Here is a 26,079-nt window from a genome sequence, read left to right as displayed (position 1 = left end):
ATCCACTGCCATACTCAAATATCACATGAAGGTATATTAACCTAAAAGACCAAAACAGAGAAGGGGACCTCCAAGGCATCCTCTTTCCCCTTTCCCTCCCAGGACCCACAGGCTTAAATTTGTTAATTGTCTCTCTCTGCTCCATCCAGGCTGCAACAATCTTGTCTTCCCCTTTCTGTCTCCCCCCCCCCCCCTTCCCCTGCCTGCTTCCCCTGTCCCCAGTCCCCAGGCTCAGAATTTAGCTGATTAAATCACTAAGCTCGAACTGCGCTGATGACATGAAAACAACAATTAATAAGCAACCCCCCGTATAACACAGCTCCCTTTTAACTGAGCAGCTAATAACATTACATTGCAAAAAAAAAGCTCCAAACCAGACAGGTGTAAAGGGATTTGAGTCCAATTTTCCCAACCCTTCTCAGAAAGCCCTGGACACTATTGTGCTCCTCCTGCCTGGGCTCTAGGGAAAGAATGGCTGTTTCACCAGGCAACTCCCTCTAGTGTTCCTTGGGCTTTGTCCCTCTACACGCTCTGTCATCTTGTTTTATGCTCCCCTGCAGTACTTTGGGGTCCAGCTTTCATCTCCTTGCCAGTTGCCGATTCTCATGATAAGAGTATTATATTTGCATAACATAACTCAGGGACAATGTGTATTTTGCCGCTGACACTGACCAGAGCCCGACTGATGTTTCTGCACAAAGGACTGATTAGCGTCCCATAAGGCTCGGTGGCGCTGACAGGGAGGTGGCCTGAACTCCCCTTGGCCAGCAGAGGCCTAATGCTGAAAAGTGAGCGTTAGAGATTATCCCTGATTAACCAGTGATGACCAGAGGGAGCACTGGAGATGGGCTCACTGGGCAAAGTTGGCGCAGCTCAGTCCGGCCTAGTCCAGACTGGTCTAGCCCATTCTGATGAATTCAGCTGGGTCTTTCCCTTTGGGTCCCAGTGTTGGGAGAAGAGGAGTAGGGTACTTTGCAAAGATCTAAAACCTCCCCTTGGCTAGCATTTCACAAGTTTTGATTTTCCTTTTCCTACAAGAAGCAATACAAGCTTTGATTGTGGGGAACCTGGAAGTAAATGATGCAGGGTCTGACTCTCTGGGTGAGGCTATCCCAGCATCACAGACCGAGAATGAGAAGGGAGCTCCGACCTCATCACCCTCTCCTTCTACATATGAAGAAAATGAAACCCAAAAGGTCTCATAAGAAATAAAGTGGCTTTAGTTATTGGTCACACCTGTCATTTTACAGGTGAGGAAAGTGGGTCAAATTACAGATGTGGAAACTGAGGCTAGAAGAGCCAGGATTTGAACCTGGGTCTTGTAACTCTAAAATCTGCTCTTTCCACGTGAACAATCGACAATTTGGGGGCCATATTTGCATGGCAGCTTGGAACCTGTAAACCCTGTGGACTTTGTGGGTATTAATTACTACCTGACAATTTGTTTGAAATCTCAAATTCTAGTTTTTGTCAGTGCTTCTAGCTCAGGGTCCTAATTCATTACTGGGAAAATCCTCTATGCAAAAAAGTACATGTGTGTAAGGGAAATATAGTAAGGGAAAGTGGTCTTACTCTAAGTGTCCTTAGAAAGTGACTAAATGGTACAGACTGCTTCTGCCTTATTCATCACATTTCATAAAACGGCCAGAAGATACAATGATAATCTTCCCTCTGGTCGGCATTGTGCTTCAGCTGTCAGGCTGTGCGATCTCAGCATATCTCTAGGAGTCTGGTAGGTGAAGGAGCTGTGAATGTGGGTCTGTGTGTAAACTCCCTATCTTAGGCAGCCTTCTTTGGTTAATGTGTGTGTGTGCGTGTGTGTGCGTGTGTGTGTGTGCGCGTGTGTGTATGCAGCAGCAACCCTCCCCCCAAACCTCTCCCCCATTTAAACCAGGGAAATAAGAGTTAACTTTCAACTCTAGTGTAAGCTTATTCTCTTTCTGGTTTGGTTTTTTTGAGTTGACTGATTAATTCCCACAGATCTCTGTTTATTAACAGCTTCACTAGCCACATTTTGGGGTTTTGAACTTTTTTCTTGAGAAAGAGAGAGAGAAATCTGCTTGTTATTCATTGGAACTCCAGCTGACACCAGGAAAAGGCCACTCACTTTAAAGAGTTTTACCCCCTACGTCCCCTTCTTGGTATCCCCCACTTCTCATTCCTACCCCCAGCATCTCAGGCTGGAGTGATTCTGCAATCCTGCAGGGGCCTGGCGTCTACAGCGACACACTGGGCCAGGGCAAATGAAGTGATGACTAGAACAAAAACACAACAGAAGGGGAGGCAAAAAGGGTGGGGGGTATGGGATGGGATGGGATGGGGTGGGGAGTGAAAAGAAGGCTAAGGGGAGCCCTCCCTACCATTTCCTATGATTGTACGAAGGGGAACTGCTTTGCGATGATAGCTGAAGTTGTATTTATTATTGTTAGAGGGGTATGATATTTCTGGGCAGGAATGATGGATGACAACTTAGATTTGTGTCCAGGGAATGAAGGTGAACTGTGACAGAGTTATTTATCTTGGGAATGGAGGTTAGGGTCAGGCGAGGCTGGGTGCCTGAAGGCACAAGACATTGACAAATTTATCCTGCAGGCCGTATCTGAAGGCCTTTGTTTGGGATTCTGGCTACTCACTAAGTGACCCTCATCCTTCATGCTGGCAATGCGTGAAGGATGTGGTGAGGTGCCAGAGGGGGCCCCCCCTGCTCCCCCACTCCCTCTACTAATTCTTGTCATTCACTCGCCTGACAGGCACCAAGCCCAAACTATTCCCAGTCCTGAAAGGGAAGGTTAAAATATTTATTTCGGCTCATAATGGCCTCTCTGATTTAGTGGCGGATCATTTTTCCTGGTGCCTTTGTCACTGCAGGTCACTGGAAGGACTGAGCGCATTCACGGGGCTGGAGGAGCTGATCTTGGACAACAACCTTCTTGGAAACGACCTTGCGTTGCCAGGGTTACCCAGGCTCCATACCTTAACGCTCAACAAGAACCAAATATCCTTTGCACTACTGTCTACCCTCGTCCACCCCCCCCCCCCAAAAAAAATGCCTTCGAAATGTCAGATGGGTTTTATGTGTCAGCTAAATTAAAGTATGTGAAATACGGGCCATGGGCAGACAAAGCGTTCTGTCTCTTGGCACTCAGGACACTTCAGAGTAATTTATTATAGGTCATTCATAAATGAAATGCACCATTATATCTTCCTGTTGCTCCATTTTAGTGTGGGGGATCTAAGTTATGGCTGTGGAGAAATCTTTTTAATAGATAAAAATAGAGAAAGAAAATAATGTCACACCGCACAGCTTGGAAGGAGAAGCCGGAATGTTTGCTTAGGGACGCGTTGCGGGGCGACCTCTGGTGGTGCATGCTGGGTAGTGACAAAGAGCAAACTTTTTCCTCCCTTTGGGTCCTGGGGGCTTTCCCAGCATGAGGAAGGGGGGATGGGGAGCAGACTGGAAAGGGGCTGGACCAAGGAAGGGGACTTCAGAGGAGAAGGACCCCTTGATAGGGAAGATCTCCCCGGAGGTGTCTGTGAATGGAGCTGGTTAAAGCCATCTTTGCTTGATGTCTCATGTTCTCCTGCAAGATGAAAGCATTAGACCATTCTCCCAGCCAGATGTGGTCCAGAGACCTTAGAATCTGAACTCAGATGGAGAGAGTGACAGAAAGGCAGAAAATCCACTGCCCCCGTGGCCCTGCTTATCATTTTATGCCTGAAGACCACATAATGTAGTAGTTTCCAGGTGGGGAGAAAAAATGAAACAAAGCAAAAGGGAAAATCTAGGCTAATTTCTTCATTTTACTAAGAAGGAAACTGAGGCATGAGGAGGTCAAGTGTTTTTCCCAAGATCGCAGTTATTTGCTAGTATCTCCTAGTCTCATACTTTCCCTCACCACACTATTTTAAACACATTTTTTTAGCTTTTGTTTTTACTTCATTTTATATTTATGTAATCTGTATTTGAGGTCATTGATCATCCTTATACTTTCACAGATCCAAGATCTCGTTAATGGGGGTTTTCCCTGCCCTGATGCAAATTGAAGCATACGCATATTTTTTCATCCTTTGTATTGCTTGTCCATGCCCTACAAAAATGTTCATGAAGAATCTGCCCAGTGTGCAGGAAACCTGCTTTTAGGTCTTTTAATATTTTATAGATGCAAATGCAACCATGTTCATCATGTTATCAGCTCCTTCTTGGGATAATGGATTTAGAGTTGGAAGGATCCTCACAGTTGATCTAATTCAACTGTCTTCTTTAACGAATGAAGAAGAGAGCCCAAAGTGGCTAAAATGATTTACCCAAGGCCATACTGGATATGCTAGTATTTTAACCCTAGGCCTCTTATTCTGAATCTAGTGCTCCTTCCAGTATTCCCTTTTTTGATGAAGCCATTTATGTTACATTTTATTTGCAAGTCTTCATTGATTTATATCCCCAGAATTTAGTGCAGTGCCCTGGCACATAATAGGTACTTAATAAATGTTTACTCAGTTGAATTGTTGTAGCCACCTTAATCTACCTTGGTTCTCACCATTGTCCTTAGGATGACTAGAATTTTGATTCTTCTGAGACTGTGGTGTTTCATGATGCACTGCAGGTAGGTTTTAGTGTTGGAGAACACAATGTGATAATTGAAACTGGTATATAACCATTTCTTACTCTTCTCCTATTCAAATTTGGAACTAGTTTATTCAGCTGAAATGCCATGTATGAGATATATGCCAGGGAGCTTTTTACTGAACTGCATGTTATAATTTGGGAAACACTCATGATTCATCCACTTATTTTTCCTGCGTAGATTGCTAGAATGCTCTCTTTTGTGAATGGCCATGGAACTTATGGAAGTGGTCCTGTTGTATTCCAATCAGCCCCAATCTCACCTGAAACAGGGACCTCTCACCATGTCTAGGACATGGCTCTTCTGCTTGGATTCTGTGTGGATTTTCTTCCATGACACTGGTAAATACTAGCAATGAGTATTTGGTTCCCTGCAGGAGATGCCTTGCTTGATAAAGAAAATCATAAACTTGTTAAAACAATGAAACTGTGTGATAACTTTCAAAGAATCTTTTATGATCACAGGAGCATAGATGGGGAGTTAGATGCAAGGGACCATTCAGTCCAATCCCCCCAATTATATAGACGAGGAAATGGATGCTTGAGAAATGTAAAAGACTTGCCCAACCTCACACCAGTCATCTGAATCAGGGAAGTTAATGCTATAAAGTTAGTTCTTTTTCCCCTGTACCATGCTGATCTTAATATATGCATGAGACTATAATTGGCCCCACGGAGTCAAATGCTTTTTAAAAATTCCATAAACCACCAATACAGTAGGGTCACATTCTGTCTTCTACTCAGTCAGCTATCTGACTAGGAAGATATGATCTGTCATGGAGAACAAGAACCTGCTTGCTCCCTTTTCATATATTCATCAAGGCTACTCTTCATATATACATGGACTTTTCTCATAATAGAAAGGAGAAAAAAATGGTACATGGATAGTAGGTTAGTTCCTTTTTGGGGTGTATGGTATGGACTCTGTTTTTTTAATCTTCCCCTTTTTGTAATATCATGAGCCTGGATCCCCAAGCATCTTTAAAATTGTGTCACCTCAAGCACATATTTCAGTTATGTGTATTTAGAAGAGCCAGAATCTCTTCGTGAATCTATATTAAGTATTACTCTCAGTTACCATTTCCTCTTCTAATGCATTGGGCACTGGGCTATGATAATACACATATGATGGTTCTACTGTCATCAGCGATGAGAATAGATTGTCATAATAACAGTGACAAATTTGTTCCATATCACATCCAATTGTTATCTTCCTGTGTGAAACTTAAAGAGAAATTAAGAAAGTAAATCTTTGCACCTGGATTCAAAAAATCAAGTCCACAAATATAATATAAGGGATGTATTGATCCAGTAAGTTTTTATTAAGTGCCTATTATGTGCCAGACACTGTGCTAAATGCTAGGGGTACAAAAAAGGTAAACGATAGTACGTGCCCTCAAGGAGCTCATAATCGAATGGATAGATACACAGAAGTGTGGCACAATGGGTAGAAGGCTGTCTTTGGAGTCAGTATTACTTTGGTTTAAGTCTTGTCCGTATAATCACAGATAAATCACATAAGCCCATAGCGTCCAAAGCGATTGTCCAAGCCTGCTAGTTACAACCAAGTTGTTGATCTGCATTGTTGGAAGGAATTTTTGTGCTAGAAGTATACTAAATATATGCACGTTAGCATGCCTTCCAGGGCTAACCTTTCAGTTTGCACTTGAGGCTTGGGTACCCTGAGGACATTCTGCCTAGGGTTCATGGTAGTCTTTTGGTTCATACCCCTAAAACTACAACTGGTGCACTCATCTTTAATAGTTAGCTAGTAGACACAATGAATTCAACACAAAGGTTTTTACTGATAAACAAAGAGTAGATTAATACATTTCTCCCATAAACCTGGAACATACTTTATCATAACATCAGTGTAAAGAATAGTCATATACATAGCATATACTTGTAGTAAGAGACAAGGAACATGTGACTAAGGGAACTGACACTTCAGTGACCTTTCTCTTTTCATGGTGCCCTCATACTGCTCCTCAATGGGTTCAGTGTCTCTTTGGGTTTTTGCCTCTCTGTAATGTAATTATCAACTGCTAGGGCTAATTCTGTTTCAAATCCATAGCTGGATTTTTTCACTGCTGGGGGTCATACACTTTAGGGCTGCCCCTTGCCTCAGTTCATTTCCACTGATGTTTTTCTGGGGTACTGTCTCATATTGAGTGGGTAGCTCTGGCTATAAAGTACCACACTTGATGTGGGAAGAAGATGAGAGAAATTTCACTCTATCTCTACTTATTTATTATCTTGGAGAAGCTTGAGGGAAAAGGCAAAGAGTGATCTCTTCTTAAGAGTTCTTGACTTGAGAGGTAGCTCTCTTCTCTTCTGCCAAGGGTCACATTCCTCAGAATTCTCCTCAGCTGACTCCAGAACTGTTAAGCTTGGGTCATGAGGGGAGTGAGCAATATTTGGCAAACTAATGGCAAGCTGCTCTCCTATTTCATCAAGTTTATTGGAAGAACTTTTTCACACACCCCCAAAAGAGATAACAAAGAATTAAAACCCTTAATTAAACTTCATTATCTTAACACCTCTCTGTCAGTATTCTCTGCCCTTTACTTTCTATGATTGGAGGTGGGGGTTCAATTAATCAGAAGGGTCTTGATGAATTTACCCACACCCACTAATGTGCTGTATATTATCTTGAAGGGAGAGTGAGGAAGGCAAGAAAGGAGAAACAGGGTGAGGGGAAGGAAAAGAGAAAAAGAACAAAATTTCATAATGGATAAAAACATTTAAACAAGAAACAAAGAAAATAAGAAGTTGGAGGAGGAAGAAAGAAGGAAGTTTGAACTAACCACTTAACTGTGAGGAAAGAGAATGGGGAAAAGGCAGAAGAAGTAGCCACATAAAGGAAAATGAATCAAAATTTAAAACAAAGTCCCCAAACTAGGGGAAAACTTGACATATAGGTGAGAGGGAAGAGAAAAGAGCCGGTGGGAATAGGGTTGCATAAAGTACTTCAAAGGAAAATAATTATAGGGACAAAATGCTGACCTAAAAGAGGAAGGGGAGAAATAATATATAAAAACACTACTAGAGAAATAAATGGAGGGGGTTTAAAACAAACCTAATTCTGATAACTTTAAATCTAAATAGAATAATCCAATAAAGCAAAAGACAGTGGTAGACTGGGTAAGAAAGCAAAATACTGCAATCTTCATTTATAAGAAATCCATCTAAGAAATAAAATTACATAGAATTGAGATGAAAGACTGGAAAAGTATTATCTTCCATGTAATTTATTTTTAAAAGCAGTAGTTTCAGTCATGCCATCAAATAAAACTTTATAAAGTAAAAATTCACACTGTCATTAAAAATACCAAAGAAATGACAGTGAACTAATATTCATGAAATGGCAGTTACTAACTAAATTAATGAAGTGAAAAGTGTCTGAATTGCCAAAAAAACTCATAATAACATACCAATATTAGGAAATTGTAAGGATCTTCTCAGTATTATACGGATCTAAAAGAAAGAGAAACAAAAGAAAAAATATAGAGAAATTAGATCTAAAAGATTTTCTGGATGGGACCACTAAAGAATATACATATAACTCAGCATAACATCTCATTTTTACAACAATAAAACATATATTAAGGCACAGAGAAGTTGCAAATAAATCTTCATGATCTTTCAAAGACCATTAATAGTGGCTCAAAAATCACGTCTATCATTTCTTTTAAGTTGTAGTTTGTTTTAGCTAGGTCACTTGAAATCAAGGAAAGCTAGTTGTACTTTTTTGATTTTCTTATTTATCTTGGGTATCATGCCCTATTACCTACTTTTTTCTTCTTGCCATCCAAAGCCTATGTCCTTGGCAGAGAAAATAGAAGCAAAATAATGGAGTAGCTTTTTCCTCTCTCTTTCATTAGTTATATTCCACATACCCCAGCAGTGATTCAATCTTTCTTTGATGTTTCCTCTTCCTCAATATAGCAAAAAAATAATTTTACTGTTCTTAGCTTTCTTCATCAGTCTGAGTTTTCTGAACTTCAGAATTCCTGACACTTCACAGAGAACAATGTCACTTTAAAAAATGAATATGCTTATCTGTCTTTGCTTCCACCTTCTGTACATGTCTTCTTAAAATTGAAGTTGTTTGTTGAATTTTCTATATATCAATACTGGTTTCTAGACAACCCCTTATTTTCCTTCTCATTACAATTGTTTTTCTTTGTATCTTCAGAATTTCTTTGTCAATACCATCTATTTTCTCCTCGGCTGACATTCTCTATAGGAAAGTAGCGAATGGGATCTTAAGTACTTTTCTGAATCCTTGAAAATCTATCCCCTTGATATATTTTTTTCCTATCTTCCTGGCATGGAGAGAATCATGATGCTGGAGTAAATGATACAACTTAATTTGTTAACAGACAATAGTCAAATCGCGTCAACAAGCATTTATCAAGTGCTTTCTGTATACCAGTTACTGCGCAAAGCGATAGAAATACAAAGGTCTAACCTGATATCTATTGGAGCATAGCAGAAAGGTTGGGAGCCCAAAAGCTTTGCCAGAGAGGACATGCACAGGTTCTACCAACCCAAGGCATGAAAAGATTCTATCTTGTACTAATGAAGGGAGTATGTATACCTAATCCATCTTAAATAGTATATCCTTCATAAGTAAACATATATATGTACATATACCTACATACATACACACATATAAAACATATACTACATACATATATACATACAATTATATAGAAATAGAAACATGTATATATAACTTTTCCCCTCAAATATCCCCAATCTCAGTCATTACTTTCATATGGAAACCTTCCAGTAATGTTATGTAGCATAATTTAAAGTAACTTTTAGCCTAATATGGCCACAAGATATAATTATCAGTGATGAGGTGTTAGTGTTAACAAGGGATCAACACTCATCAACTTTCATTGATCAAATGGAATAATGGAATAATGGAATAATACTATTGAAGTATCAAAAAATGGCCATGCCCTTGCAGGATTTAAATAACAAGGCCTTGGAGACAGTTCAAGGCACCTCTGGCAAGAGTCAAGAGTAAAAGAAGAACCTAGCTCTTGAGATCTCTGGGGATAGGGGTAGACAAGAGAGAATTCCCCCCTTCTCCACTGTTGTAGACAAGGAAGAAGTAATGATCATCCCAGTTGGAGTGGATAAGGAGATATGGGCAGGTGATACATCCAATGTCTTCCATTCCTTTCCATCATTTTTTTTTGGCCATTCTTACTCATGAGAATGTCATCTTATGGAAGTTTCAATCTTCAATTTTATTTTCCTTTTCCCATAGGAAAAGGCTGTGGATATAAGTGATATTAGGAAAGGACAAATAGTGAAATACACATTTATTGGCCAGTTGTTTCAGTCATGACCCCATTTGGAGTTTTATTGGCAAAGATACTGGAGTGGTTTGTCATTTCCTTCTCTAGCTTATTTTATGGAAACTGCGGCAAAAAAGGTTAAGTGATTTGCCCAGGTTCACATAGCTAGTAAATGTCTAAGGCCAGATTTGAATTCAGATCTTCCTGACTCCAGATCCAGCTTTCTATCTACAGTGCCACCTAATTGCCCCTCAAAATATAATTAATTTTTTGATCCTCAGTATATTGAGAGACTTACCTCAGTGATATTGTGTGTGTATTCATCCTTCGTTGCTGAAAAAGATCACACCATCAGAGAAACAATGAAATGACTTGCACTTGACTTTGTTTTGAGTGAGGGAGGGCTGGGCAGGTCACCAGCCTCACTTCTCCTCTAGAGCCATCTGAATCCAGTGACCAGATATTCATCAGGATGAGTGGAGATGACCCAGGATGAGGCAATTGGGGTTAAGTGACTTGCCCAAGGTCACACAGCTAGTGAGTGTCAAGTGTCTGAGGTGAGATTTGAACTCAGGTCCTTCTGACTCCTGCACTGGTGCTCTATCTACTGCACCACCTAGCTGCCCCAGCCTCAGTGATATACATACAATAGCAAGAGATGTCACTGAAGGGCCTATGTAGCAATGTTGGTGGTAATTACCCCCTTGCTCTCTACTGTTTTTCTCCCTCCCCTTTCTTCTTTTCATGTCTTGTGATATTCTATTCTTCACATTGTTAGTGGAATTGTTAGTGGCTAATGGCATCTATAAGCACATAATGTACACTAGATACTATGCTGAGTACTTGGGATGTGAAGAAAGTTTTCAATGACTCAACATGGCTTGATCTCATCAACTCTCCTTGCCTTTCCCTGCTCCTTACCTCTTATTTATATCCTGCCTATGTCCTACCAGGGGTGGGGAAACTGTGACCTCGAGGCCATATGTGGCCCTCTAGGTCCTCAAGTGCAGCCCTTTGACTGAAGCTAAACTTCACAGAACAAATCAACATTCCCCCTGCCTATATCTGCCAGAGGTACCCATAGCCAATGTGGAGACCACCAGAACTAAAGAAGCAATATCTCATTGCATATCTAATAGCCTGATGAGAGAGAATCATTTTACTTGAGGTAAAAAACAAAGTTTGGGTGGGTAACTGTGGAAGTTATAGAAAAGACAATTCAACCATGGATGTTATCATAAGAAAAGAGAGGCTCTGGGAGTTGAAGAAGGGAATACACACCTAGAAGAGGGGTGCAATAGTGAGGGAAGATCCTGGAGGTTGGGGTTGGGTATTATATCCTGTTTTGATATGAGAGAGGAACAGATATGGCAGTAACCATAGGGAGAAATTATGCCATGCAGATGATGGCACCCTGGAACAAAGCTCCCTGTTCTGGTTATGGCTCTGACATCTAGTTTCCTGACATCTCCATGGTGAATCCTGGCACTTTCCTGCTGTGTATGTTGGTTGAGAGAGGTACCGCCAATTGTGACTTTCTTTTTTCCTGGGATAGGATCCTTAATTCTTTGACACATCACAGATTTGGAGGGGCTGCTGGACCATTTGGCAAAAGTAACCCCTGCCCTGGAGTATCTGAGCCTGTTAGGCAATATGGCTTGTCCCAATGAGCTGGTCAGCTTGGAAAAGGATGAAGATGACTATAAGAGATACAGGTAATGCTCTGAGGACCCCTGGGGCAGAAGATTAGGAAAACAATGTCTTTCCAGAGCTTCTATTGACCCATGGGGTGCATATATGATTTCATAAATTGCTGTTAAATTGTTAAGATTGCCAGTGGGTTAAAGGGCTACTATAGATGAGAACCAATTTAATAAAATTGAATTAAGCTAAGGAAAATAGAAATTCATTGGAATTTCCTGATAATAAGCTTTTTTTTTTGTACAGACATTGTGTCTGTACTGCCGAGATCAGAAAGAGTATGGTTCAAATCCGAGCAATAACCCTCTCTAGCACTGTGCAATTGGACAGATCCTTCTAATCTTCCTAAGCTTCAAGAAGCTCCTTTGGACTTATTTACAGAGTCAAAGATGTGGGAACCTGCATTGGTAAGAGTTCCCTTACTTGCACAATAGACATTTGCCTAGTTCCATCAAATAGTTGTTTAAAAACATGTATATATGTGTATATATATAATTAATTTTCTAGTCTCATGGTGAGGGGGAAATGGTTTCAGGTGAGTTTGTCTGAACTCCAATAGCAATTCTAGCCTTTATCACATAGTCTAGCATTCAATTATATGTGCCTTTGATTGCTTTATTGTTCATTTGTCACACTTTCTCACTTATAATAGAGGCTCCCTGATGGCAGGGGCCATGATGATAAATTTTCTTCTCCTCCTTCTCCTTCTCGTCCTCCTCGTCCTCCTCCTCCTCCTCCTCCTCGTCCTCCTCATCCTCCTCGTCCTCCTCATCCTCCTCGTCCTCCTCCTTCTCCTCATCCTCCTCCTCCTCCTCCTCCTCCGTCTTCTTCTTCTTTTCTTCTTCTTCTTTTCTTCTTCTTCTTCTTCTTCTTCTTCTTCTTCTTCTTCTTCTTCTTCTTCTTCTTCTTCTCTTTCTCCTTCTCCTCCTCCTCCTCCTTCTCCTTCTCCTCCTCCTCCTCCTTCTCCAGCTCCTCTTCGTCCTCCTCTTTCTTCTCCTTTTTTTTGTGCACCTGGAACATTCAATAAATACTTAATTGTTTGATTAAATTGCCTTGAAGCCACCTTACTTTCCCAATCCAATAGCTTATAGATAAAAGACTTTTTTCTGAAATTAACCATTTAGATGACTGAAATACCTTCTTCCTGGTGTTCCCTCCAAACAAAACAACTTAAGGAGGCAATGGGGATAAGAGTATGACTTTTATTGCTCAAAATAGGTAAAAGAGATTATTGAAGTGAGTTTCAATAGATTCATAGACTCTGAGCTAGAAGAGGTTTTAGAGATTATTTAGTCTAATCATCCTCTTTTATAATAGTTAATATTATTTTAAATTTTTTTAAGTTTTATTTAAGCTTTTTGCTTTTTTACATGACTATCATTCTTGGATATCAAGATCCTATCAGGCTCCAGTGGAGCTAGCTCTTCTTTTATAATAAAGAAAAAATGGTTAATAAAATCAAGGAAATATTGACCATGTCTAACAATGTATGTAACATTTTGCCCAAGTAATCCCCTGTTTCTCTGCCAGAAATAATAAAAATAGCTAGCATTTATATAGTTCTGTAAGATTTGCAAAGTGCTTTACATATGTTAATTTATTTGACCCTCAAAGCATTAGGTACTATTATTACATCCATTTTGCAGATGAGGAAAATAAGGCAGAAAGAAGTTAAGTAACTTGCTCAGGTTCACAAAGCTAGTAAGTATCTAAGGTAAGATTTGGTCTTCCTGACTCCCAGCCCTGTGCTCTATCTACTACTCTTTCCACCTAGCTGTCAAAAAGGGGAAAGTCCCCCCAGGACTATTATTGGTTTTTCAGTTATTCAGAATTAGGCCTTCTTTTAGGGATTTTTATCATTTATTTTGATGTAATCATGGTGTAAATTGTTCTGTTGCTGCTGATTTCAACTTGTGTCAATTTATAAAAGTTTTCTTATTTTTCCCTGAATTTTTCATATTCATCATTTTTATTACACAATATTTTATTACATTCATATACAATATTTTGTTCAATCACTTCCCAAATGCTGGTTGTTCTTTTTGTTTCTACTTCATGTTTCCACAAAAAATATTTCAGTGGAATTTATGTACACATGCATACACACACATACATGAGTACACACACACACATTGTTCTTTTGGTTCCTACTTGTTTCCACAAAAAGTACGTCAATGGAATATATATATACATGCATATGTATACACACATAATATATATGTGTATATATGTATATGTGTATGTATGCATATATACACATATATGTATGCTATATATATATAATTTATTTGTATTTATATGTATTTTCTCTTTTTCCATCTTTGATCTCCTTGAGATATATGTCAAGTAGTGCAATCAGAAAGAAATGTTCAGTCACTTTTCTTGTATAATTCCAAATGGTTGTCCAGAACAGTTGGACCAATTCAAAGCTCCATCAGCATTGCATTAGGGTGCCTTTCTACAATTCTTCCAATACTATTTCCGGTTTTTCTCATTGTTTTCAATTTGCAGAGTGTGAGGCAAAACATCAAAGTTGTTTTAACTTGAATTCCCCTTATCAATAATTTAGATATTTTCATATGAATGTTAATAGTTTGCAATTAAAAAATAGCTATTCCTATCTTTTGATATGAATTAAATCTATTACCACTTGATCTTAAATATTTGTCTGAATTTCTTATATATTGGATATCAAATTTTATCAATGGTGTTTGATCCAAATACTTTTTGTCACCAGGCCATCTCTTCATTCTGTCTACATTACTTTAATTCATGCAAAACAGTTTTCAGCATTATGATATAATTTCAGTATTATATTCATTCATATGATGAAAATTGTCTGTCTTGTCTTTTATGATCATCCCCATCATTCTTTTATTAAGAATTATCCTCTTAGTCATAGTTGTAAAAGATACTCCCATTTTCTTCTATTATATTATCTCATAACTTTTTGTATTCAGATTATAACTCCATTTGGAATTTGTTGTGATATATGGTGTAAAAAGCTGATCTAAACCTAATTTATGCTGATTCATTTTCCTAACAGTCTTGTCAAGTAGAGAATCTTTCTCCTATGAAGTTTATGTTCTTGGGTTCATCAAACAATTGGAGGTTCCCTGACCAGGAATAGAAACCAAAATACAACATCTTTTCTTTTATGGATGAGGAATCTAAGCCACAGAAAAGTTAGGTGAATTGTTCCAGGCCATATGACTGGTTATTTAAAGAGGCAGCAAGGAAAGTGTTTGAGTCAGGATTTGAATGGATCCTCCAATACTTATTAATATGTAACTATGGGTAGGTCACTTAAGTTCAATGAGTCTTAGTTTCCTTTTCTATAAAGTGGGGATAGTAGTGATTATGGCACCTATTTAATTGAGTGGTCTTTGAGGTTCAAAATAATCTATATCATATATATGTATCATATATAATAATAAACTATTATTATTATCTTCATCATTATTACTGAAATACTACTTTTACTACTAGTTGCAAAAATAAGATTCAAACCTTTTCAAAGGAGTGGTGTGTTAATGTATATTTAGGAGTGGCAAAAGGAATGAGGAAATAGAATGAATTTTAAGAGCAAGGAGGGGTATAATATAATGATTCATTTCTCTTCAAAAGTTCTTTGGCATGCCTCACTTCAGTCCACTCACTACACAGTTACTAAAGAGATCCACTTTTAGGGTTATTCTCACTATCTCACTCCTTTTCTTAATAAACTGTTTAGTTTTTGAATCTATATTAACCTTAGCCCAATCTATCTTGCCATGATCATTAAACATTATTCCCCTTTCCACATTCTGTCATCCAATCAAACAAAATTTTTGTCTGTTCCTCATGCACAGCACTATTTCCAACTCCATGGCTTTGTATTGGTCATTCTCCATGCTGGGAATGCACTTCCTCCTTACTTCTGCCTCATGGAATGCCTTTTTTTTTTCATTCAAGACACAGTTGAAGCATCACCATCTACATTAAATCTTGCCTGATGCTCCCTGCTCTAGTTGCTAGTGCCCTCCCTTTCCAACTATCTTTCATTCTATTACTTTGTATTCATTCTCTTTATATTTTTCTGCATATACTTATATCTGTATTCTTCACATGCTTCCATATTATTGTTGTTCTCTCCTTCACCTCTCCCCCATTTGAAGCTCCTTGCAAAAAGGGTTACTTCATTTATTCTATTTTTATCCCTAGTGATTAGCACAGTCTGTGGCATATAGATAGCAAGCATTTAACAAATTTATTTGATTGTTCTGGGCAAAGCAGGGGTGGGACATGAAAGGATCAGAAGGCAGTGTGTTTACCCACTGATGCCTTCTAAAGCAACTTGGGCCAGAGTTGGATTTTTCTAGTTTCTTCCTCTCTTCTAATAAGGGAGAAAATGCCTAAGTCTTTCTTAGCCTCAATGCAAGTTTCTAGCATACCACAATTTAGCTTCTGAAACCTGCTTAACCCTGGAGTTTGGGTTTATACTGGAGAAAAGGATCTTAAGTTTCTCAAAAGTTTTTTCTCAGCCCTTCTCCGACAAAGTGGGAAACATGCCTGCCACCCAGATTTTATCCAGAGCCCAATTGTGATGCCTCTGTGCAAATTTATGTGACATTTTCACTTGAGAATTGTTTAAAAAATGAATGATCTCCCTACAGTTTATTGTTTTTCACTTTAAGTACATTTTCTGACAATATGTCCCCTATTAATCATTTAAGCAATAGTCAAGGCTTTAACGAAGCTTATTCAGAAGCAAGAGCCCATGGTTCATTTAGTGCTGTCTGAAAAAAAAATCATATTGATTGACATCCTCTGTGGTTATGTGATGTAATATTTATAATATGTCACTCTGCCATACATCAAAACAAGTATGTCTGTTGTTTCATTTCCATGGGAGATGTTGATTTCATAGAGGTCAGGCTAGTCGTAGGTCTCATTGTGGCAGGCCACTGAGTTAGGAATGGGAAGTGATTGAATTTATGTTACCTATTGAAAACTGCAGGAAGATGCTTTTGGCTTCTCCCTTTCTCACCTTCACTCCCTCACCTTTCCCTCCCTTCTTCTCCACCCTCCTCTATCATCATTAAATTTTGTTTTGTTTTTTGGCCTTGGTGGTCTCCATAAGATAGGACAATTAAAACTACTTTTGCAAGTGAATACTTGTGAGCTGCTCAGTGCTAGTCTGCTGTGGGGTAGAAAGGAAAACTTTCTATAATTTCCCACAGGCATTAGTTCATTATAGCTCCTAGATGGGCATGTACTGTATTCTTTGCTGATAAGAATATACTGTTTCTTAGGATGAGGAGCCTATACTTAGCTATGTGCACATGCTGATCTATTTTTAGCATTAATATTAAATGAAAATGAGTGATTAGAAAACAGTTGAGGGGGGCTGGTCTTCTAATGAGAATAAGGGATAACTGAGGTGGAAAGATTCATCATTATGGAGTCAGAGGATTTAGGTTTAAAACCTCTCTATCATGCTTACTACATGTTTCCACTTGAAGTCACTTAAACTCCCTGGGTCTCAATTTACTCATCTGTAAAATGAGGAAGTTGGACTAGGTAGCCTATGAAGCCCGTTCTAGCTTTGGATCTATGATCTTTGTCATGTGTGGGACATCAAAAGAATTTGAGGAAGAAATTCCCTTCTCAACCAAGCCCATTAAGTGGATCTGATACCAAATTTAACTTGTGTGAAATTTACGGGAGAACATGGAACAGAGTTACACAAGATGGTCAGGTGCAGATGGATTGTGATCTTCATCACAATGCCAGATTGATGGAGCATTGCTGGCCAATGGTACCATGAGTAAACCTAAGAATTTAGAGGCAGCTTGGGGAGTAGAGTGAAGCACGAAAGGATCAGTCATTGTTTATTTTTTTCATAGATGTATACAATTTTATTTTAAATTTTGTTTATATCATTCACTGTCTGATATACCCTCCTTACCAAACATATTGTATCCTTCCTTGTAACAAAGAAAAGTAACCAAAACCAATCTGACCCAGTGTATATCTGCTTATTCACCTATAATCTACCTCTTTTCCATAGAACAGAGAGGTTATCTTTTATCAACTGCTCTCTTAGACCAAGATAGATCATTACAATGAATCGTCGTTAAAAAGTTGTTTTTGCTTGCAAAGTTGTAGTCATTTTATATATTGTTCTTCTTGTTGGACTTACTTGGTTCTGTATCAGTTTATACAAATTTTCCCATTTTTCTTTGACTTCCTCATACTTGTCAGTTCTTATATATACTGAAATATTATTCCATTATATCCATGTACCACAATTTGTTCAGGCATTCTCCAGTTGATTAGCATCAAAGTTTCTACTCTTTTGTCACCACAATAAAAGACTGCTAAGACGGCTAAGAATATACCAGTCTATATTGGATTTTGCTGTCTTTGACCTTCTTCAGGCATATCACTAGTTGTAGTGTCACTGGGGCAAAAGGAAGGAATAATTCATTGCAAAGTCATTGTTTGAAAGGATACAATTAACTTGAGCTGGATCTCTCATAAACTGGATGAAGCCATCCTCTTAAGATCAGCATTGACTAATAAAGCTAGAATGGTAAATTTGGATGTCTAAGTAGGTGAGATTTTCTCTTTCCTCCTCACCTTCCTTTCATGTCTTCTTTTTCAACTTAAAGCAACAGCTTTTTAATAAATATCAACTGTGTGCAAATTAAAGGAGCTCTGAGACTCTACCTCATACCCACCAGATTGGCAAAGTTAGTAAAAAAAAAAAAAAAAAAGGAAAATGACAAATGTTGAAGGGACTATAAGGAAATACATGCATTTATATAGTGTTGGTCCAGCAGTTCTGGAAAACATTTTGGAATTGTGCCCTAAAAGTGACTGAATAGTGTATCACCTTTGACCCAAGAAGACCTTTTCTAGGCAGGTAACCAAAGGAGAGTAAAGAAAGAGGAAAAGTCTTTAGAGCAAGAAAATATTTCTAGCAGCTCTTTTTGTGGTGGCAAAGAAATAAATGGGTACCCATCAGTTGGGAATGGGAACAAATTATACCATATGAATGTAATTTTATGCTGTAAGAATTAAAGAAAGAGACAATTTCAGAAGAAAAAAACAGTCTGGGAAGACTTGTATGGATTGAGGAAGACTAAAGAATCAAGACAATAATTTATACTATAACATACTAAAATGATCAAGTTTGGAAGACTTAAGAACTCTGAAGATTCAGTAATCAACCATGATTCTAAAGGACTTATGAAAAAGCATGCTACCCTTAATGAAATCAACATTTTTGTACATGGTTAATATGGGAATTGGTTTCACTTGACTACATGAACGTTTGTTAATATTTCCTCCTTCAAGCCCCCCCCCCCATCTAGCCCGAGGGAAGGGATTAAAAGAGAAAAAAATAAATGCTTGATATTTGAGATAAATAAAAATTTAAAATTGTAAGTGTCTACTATGTGAAGTGTGCTAAACACTAGAGGAGATAATGTAGTGATCACTGATATCATGGAGGTACATCAGAGGTCCAAAGAAGGTATTGTCAGAGGAAATGATTATTATTCACCAGTGGAAGTTCAGGGAGGACTTCATAGAAAAGGTGGCATTCGAATTGAGCTGTAAGGCCTAGGTAAGAAGTCAACATGTGCACCTAATGAGGTAGAGAAGGGTGGGGTGGTTAAAGGCATAAGAAACTGATTGAACAAAGACGTGGAGGCTAGAAATGCAAGATGTGTATGGAGGATGGCAACTTTTAGGGAGAGCACCATATGTGGAAGGAAGTGGTGTAAGAGAATACTGGAAAGCTAGAGTGGGGCAAGATCCAAAAGAATTTTGCATACCAGGGAGAGAAAAAGGGAAAGGAAGGCACCGGAGAGGAAGGGAGAGTCAAAGACAGATACTTGGGTGTCATCCATCTGATAGGCCTGGGAAGGGGAGCAAGAGTGAGTAAAGACACAAGAAAGGATTCCAGGGGCCAGATTAGAGAGGAGTGGATAAATGAGAGAGGGGAGTAGCAAGAGTAATGAGAGTAAATCCTGATTGGCAAGGAGAAGCAAGAGAATGCCTCAAAAGAGAGAAATGGCTATCAAGGAAGAGGCTGGAAGGAAAGAGTGAGCAGTGAGAAAGCAGAGACATGGAATATAGACACTTTTCAAGATGTTTTGCTATGTGAGGAAGGAGATAGAGGATCATTAAAGGGTAAAGAGAAGTTTGGTTGTTGTTTAGCTCTGGAATGACTTAATTGTGTCTGTAGGGAGGAGGCTATGGAGAAAGAGGGGAGAGAGAGAGAGAGAGACATTGACAGAGATAAAGGCATGGAGAGAAAGGAGAGAGAGACAGAGAGAGAGAGACAGAGACAGAGAGAGAGACAGAGAGAGAGTGTGTGTGTGTGCGCGCGCGTGTGTGTGTGTGTGTGTGTGTGTGTGTGTGTGTGTGTGTTGGAGGTGCCTAAGAGAAGGGGGATAATAGCTGGAAAAAGGTCCTGGAGGAGAAAGGAAATGAGATCAAGGAGGCAAGAAAAAGAATTAATCAAGAAGAATGGAGAGATATCTTTCAAGAAGAAAGAAAGGAAGAATGCATGCTGATACTGAAAATTTTGAGGAGTTAAGGAATGAGGTTTAGTTAGCCCTCCTGGAATAACCTCAATCTTATCAAAGAAGTATTGGTGTTGAGAGTATGAATGTGGGTGAGGGGCTTCTATTTTTTCTCTTCACTCTGACTTCCAGTCAGAAGGCCTGGGTTCTACTATTAAATGATAACCATAGGCTTCATTTTCCTCATCCTTTGGATGAGGGAGTTGATCTACTAAAGTTCATTGTGTATCTAACATCCTATGAATTCTCTGATTCTTATTTCCTTATCTTTACTTCTTTCTTTTCTCCCTCTTCCTCCCTCCTTTTTTCTCTCCCTTCTACTTTTTGTCAATTTTTCTTCTTCCTCCTCTTTCATGCCCTTACTCCCTTTTTTCCTCTCTCCCTTCCTTCTTCCGTCCCTCCCTTTCTCTCTTCTTCTCCTCTCTTTTTTGTCTTTGCCTCTGCCTTGTCTCCCCGCCACCCAGTAAGATCCTTGATTTTCCTTATAATAGCATTATTTTAAACTCTCTGTCCCTTTGTTGATCACCAACAGAGAGCAGATCAGGGTTCTGCCCAGTGTCCACAGCACTCAATCAAAAAGGAATGGGAAAGGACACCCAGACTTCTGGGGTCTGTTTTGGGGCTACCCCCATTTCTCCACCCAGCCAGAGTAGTAAAAGTTGTGGCTTACAGAACCCAGTGTGCATTCTTCAGCTAATCTAAAATCTCAGCTTTGAAGATCAGAAGAAAGCAAAGGTCATGACCTAGAGATCAAAGTAACAGAAGCCAACACCATAATTGCCAGTTCCTTCTCTTGTCCAGGCTCTGGGTCTGTCCTGTGGATGTATTTTTTGCATGGAAGACTTCAAACAGTTGTTAGGGAAATCTCTGGTCTTTGCCAGGCAATCATTAATGTAGTAGGTGAGCTCACCTATTCTCATTAGGGTGAGATAATTGTAATCTGTGTCTGCATCTGGGCCTATTCAGGTTGGAGCACTTGTTCATTATTCTTTGGCCCTCCTCTATTTTCTCAAATTCATTTATTTGGGCTGCATAGGAAATAGGCATGAGGAGAAACAAGCATCCAACTATATTCTAAACATGTATTATGGACCTGCAAAATCATGCAATTCTCCCTGCTGAGAGGGACCTCCTTGGAGAATAACTTGCCTACCTTCTCCCTTTTATAGATTAGGAAACTGAGTCCCAGAGAGGGCAGAGATAGCCTTGAATCCAGTTCCTCACTCCCAGTTCTGTGCTCTTGAAGCATAAAGATGCCATTACTGACTCTTTATTGCCCAGGTGTGACCCTAGGGGTCAGAGAATCCAAAAACTGGAGAAAAGAAGCCCCAGAAAAAAAATATGCCCTTGTAAGTAAGTTCCCTATTCCCCCTGGGCCTGGAAAACCAGCATCATTGGCCGCTTGCCTGTGGAGCCCTAGGCCATCGCTGAAGAGAAATCCAACAGCAGTAGGGGAAGGTTAATGAAACACATCTCATGCTCTGTGTTGTGTTCATCTTTTCCATGACTTTGAAGCATGATGGTGTGTGGCCAATTCCTCAGTGGGTGGGAGCGCAAGGCAACATCATTTCTCTCAGGTCTGGTTGAGAAAATGCTAAAGCATCAGGGCTGGGGCAGTGAAACCAGAGTCTGGGGGTAGGGAGGCCCTCAGTGGTGCTTCTGGATGGCTGGTGCCCTCCTTCCTGTTTCCTTTCTCCATCTCCCTCCCTTGCCCATCACTATCACATGAAGGGAAACAGAGAGGAAAGAAAAGGGGGGAGGGCAGAGAGAGAAAGAGAGGGAGAGGGAGAGGGAGAGAGAGAGAGAGAGAGAGAGAGAGAGAGAGAGAGAGAGAGAGAGAGAGGGAGGGAGGGAGGGAGGGAGGGAGGGAGGGAGGGAGGGAGGGAGGGAGGGAGAGGGAGAGGGAGAGGGAGAGAATATGAAAAAGCGAGAGAGAGAATATGAAAAAGCACAGAGGAAAGAAGAAAAAAACAAAAATAAATCAGGAAAAGGAAAAATAGGAAAGCAGAAAAAGAGGGAAAAGGAAAGAGAAGGGAAAGAAAGAAAAGACAGAGGAAGAAAAGGAGAGAGAAAGAAAATCAGTAGATTCCATTTCATTTGCTGCTTTAGGAGATGAGCACCCGAGAAGAGATAGAAGGCTCTTTAAATACCTTCCTAGAATTCCAGACCTCTTCCTTGTCTCTCCACCCTTGCCAATGGTGCCTGACAACAGAGACTGGGTCCTCCTAAATGTCTGTACTAGAGGACCAAGTGATAAGCTAAGACTGTACCCACCCAACCTCTAAATCCACAGGAAGTCCCTTTTGTGCTCGAATGTGGAAATGTAGATGAATCTCTTTTCATTAGGCCTAGCCCCAGTTTAACAAGCAGTTTTATAAATCTGGAGCTATCTCAGGGTGTCCCAAGATTTATAGATGGGGGCTCCTGCCATAAAGTGCTTTATGATGGCTGCCTTCTGTGTTATTAGTAGCTGTCTCTTCCTTCAACCACTGCTGTTTGATAATAGTCTTAAAACACCCAGAATTACTTACCTGCAAGCCACATTCCCGATAGCCCCCGTTGACAGTCTGAATAAGTTTACTGCCCTTTTGTTGTACTTTACCTTCAAAACAAACTGATTGAACCATCAATAGCTCCTGGAAGCTGACAGAGGCATGTCATCTGGGCTAACCCCTGTGATAGCAGGTTATCTGGGAGAGTTAACCTTCGTGCATTGTTAACTGGAATGTTTTATGTACTATGCAACTTTGGGATGGTGCTGTGATAACCCCAGTAACTAAGTAATACATCACAGTAAAGAGAGTTTGGTGCCACAAATAACCCGGGATTAAATTTACAAGGGTTGAATTGATATTGTAAAAGCCTTCATACTGGGGCTTCGGTAATCCCTCCTTGTAATTTTATGGCAAACTGGTCTTCCCGACAGGATTGAGGCTTTTGGCTTTTGACACTCTGACACAGCCCAGCACTAAGGAAAACAGATTTCTCAGACCCAGAGTGGAGAAATTCCAATGGGGGAAGCTCCCTGGCTGGGAACTTGTCCTCAGTGTTGGTGAAGCAGGTTCTGACCTGAAAGGGGCTGCTGTGATCTCTTGTGAAGGCAGGCTTCTCTCCCCAGCATTTTCATCAGTCACAGGTTAGCTTTAGCAGATGGCATCTTCCAACATAGCCAGCCGAGAAAGCAAAGTTTGCTTTCAGCCTTCACTTCCCCTACCCTGTAGCTACCTCTTACCTTCCCTTTCCCACTTTTGACCCCCCTTCTCAGGGGTTCAGAGCTTGTGTTATCCCCCTGTCTGTACCCCCTTATCCTAGAGCTGGGGTTCTTGACCTGGCATTTGTGGATAAATTTCAGTGGGTCTGTAAATTCCAATCAGTGAAAAAATCCATCTTTATTTTCACTGACCTCTAATTGGAATTTTACATTTCCTTCAACTATTTAAAATATTCTTCTTCAAAGAGCCCATTGGTTTTACTTGACTGCCAAAGGGGTCCGTGACAAAAAAGGTTCAAAGCCCCTATTCTAGACAGAAGTATGGATAACCCAATAATTCATACCAAAAGTGACTGACTGCATTTGCCTCCTAAGTAATTATAAAAATATATTTAGATAATGTCTCAATCCAAAGGAAAAAATTTCTAACGATGGATGTTTAGAGACATTTATGGCTAAGTGAGTGCCCCTCACATCACACCATAACATTGGCTCTCTACTTATGCATATAGGTTTTGGAATTAAGATAATTAAGATTAGAACCCAGACCTGAGGGATACAGTCCTGACTCTATGACCTTGCAGGGGTAACTTACCTTTTCTGGGCCTCAGTTCCCTATAAAGGGTTTGGGCTAAATCTTGAAAAAACCCCTCTAGCCTCATATTTTATAAGTAAATACTAACTAGACATCAACCATCTTAATTTTAACCTCTCTTAAAAGGCAGTAAGGAAACACTCCCTTTTACCACTCTCTGCCCTCCCTCTCCCCAACCCCTCATCACCACCATTTCTTTCTCTCCTTTGATTTCAGGGCTAGGATCCAAAGTCTGCTGATGTGACAATGTTCTCTCTGTCTGTTGTCACCTTGGCTCCTGCCAGCCTTGTGAAGGCATCTTTCATTCCATCATTAGACATTTGATGATTTTCCAATACTGATGTTTTCTTCACCTGAATATTCATCTTTTCCCACCCTACACTTAGTGGGTGTCTTTATTCCCTTTGCCAGTCACTCCTGACATACTGTTTCCGTCTGTACATGTCTTTATTTGAAGGAATCTGTTATCATTGGGGCTTTGTTGCTGGTAACAGAAGACAGAACTTTTCCTCTGTCCTTGATAGGGGCTGGTGGAAGTCATGGGAGATGACAGAAAGGACAGTTGGAAAATTTGGGCAAGACCTTGGGCTCTGCCTGAGTCTGAATAGTACTGGGCAGTGGAAAAAGGGAGAGGGGTTTGGAGAAAAATCAGGGAAAGAGGAGAACCACGGAAGAAAAAATGAGTTTGGAACAGTGTATTTATGATACAAAGAATGATGAGATGTAAAGGCAAAAGGGTCATTGATTTAGTGCTGAAAGGAACCTTAGATGTCATGTTCCTCATGATACTGACCTTCGTCAGTTTAGAGCTTAAAAAATCTGAGGCTCAGAGGAATGATATAACTTGCCTCAGATCACACAGACAGAAAGCAGCTGATTTTGAACCTATCTGCTCAGACTCCTAGGCCAGAAACTTTGCACTGCATGAAGCTAGGGTCTTTATAGGGAAAGGTAGAAAGCCTAAGGAATTTCGGTGCATTTTGACCTTAAAAATAAATAGTTTTGCAGTGAAGGCAAAATACCATGCAAGTTATCTCTTCTTCAGTCAGCGGTAATCTCTAGCTTTGAGGTTATCTTTACTTTTGGCTTATAGCTCTGACAATTCAGTTCAACAAACATTTATTAAATGCTGAAAGTCTCATTATGTGAGACCACCTGGGACAGTGAAATGTTCTTTCTTTTCTTTTCTTTTTTAATATATAATTTATTTATTTTTCAGTTTTCAGCTTTCACTTCCACAAGAATTTGAATTCCAAATTTTCTCCCCATCTTTCTTTCTTTTCTTTGTTCTTCCCTTCCCTTCCCTTCCCTTCCCTTCCCTTCCCTTCCCTTCCCTTCCCTTCCCTTTCCTCTCAGACTATTTTTTCCCCTTTGTAGAGATCTTAGAAATAGGAATATCTCTCTGCTAATGCAAATCAGCGCCTTCCCTGTAGTTGATTAGTTTGGAATTCCCTGGGATCACTAGGAGATTCAATGACTTGCTCAGGGTGGCACAGCCAGTACGTGTTGGGGGGAAGAATTTGAAACTCGACCTTCCTGACTTCAAAGCCTCACTAGCTCTTTTAATGGTCTTTTCTAAGGAATTCTTGCTGGTGCTCATGCCCCCTGAAGCAGCTCCCATGCAATTTTTGCTTATTTCATGCTCTAGATACAAATATAATAGGGGATAAATAGACACATTAATACACTGTTGGAGGAGATATGAATTGGTCCAACCATTCTGGAAAGCAACTTAGAACTATGCCCCCCAAATTACTGAACTATGTATCCCCCTTTGACCTAGAAATACTTCTATTAGGTCTGTATCCCAAAAAGATCAAAGAAAGAATACATATACATGTGTATATATATATATATATATATATATATATATATATATATATATATATATATATATATATATATATATACATATACATACATATATATATGTATGGGTATATCTAATATGTGTCATGCATTTATATATATACATACATATATGTGTATAGGTATATCTAATATGTGTCAGACATTTATAGATAGATAGGTAGCAACTATTTTGTAATGGC

At 39.6% G+C, this 26,079-nt stretch overlaps 1 protein-coding gene across 1 annotated transcript in view; it reads left to right on the top strand.

Annotated features, from left to right (window-relative positions):
• Positions 1–26,079, top strand: part of LRMDA (leucine rich melanocyte differentiation associated) — a 1,314,096-nt gene that overhangs the window by 734,942 nt on the left and 553,075 nt on the right. Inside the window, exons 3-4 of the mRNA XM_072628072.1 lie at positions 2,869–2,995; positions 11,518–11,657. Coding sequence (XP_072484173.1) covers positions 2,869–2,995; positions 11,518–11,657 — 267 coding nt within the window. The remainder of the gene's footprint in view (positions 1–2,868; positions 2,996–11,517; positions 11,658–26,079) is intronic.

This window comes from Notamacropus eugenii, chromosome 1 (genome assembly GCF_028372415.1).
Source record: "Notamacropus eugenii isolate mMacEug1 chromosome 1, mMacEug1.pri_v2, whole genome shotgun sequence".
Classification (NCBI taxonomy): Eukaryota; Metazoa; Chordata; class Mammalia; order Diprotodontia; family Macropodidae; genus Notamacropus; species Notamacropus eugenii.
Note: the sequence above shows the minus strand (reverse complement) of the source record. Positions and strands in the feature narration are given on the sequence as shown.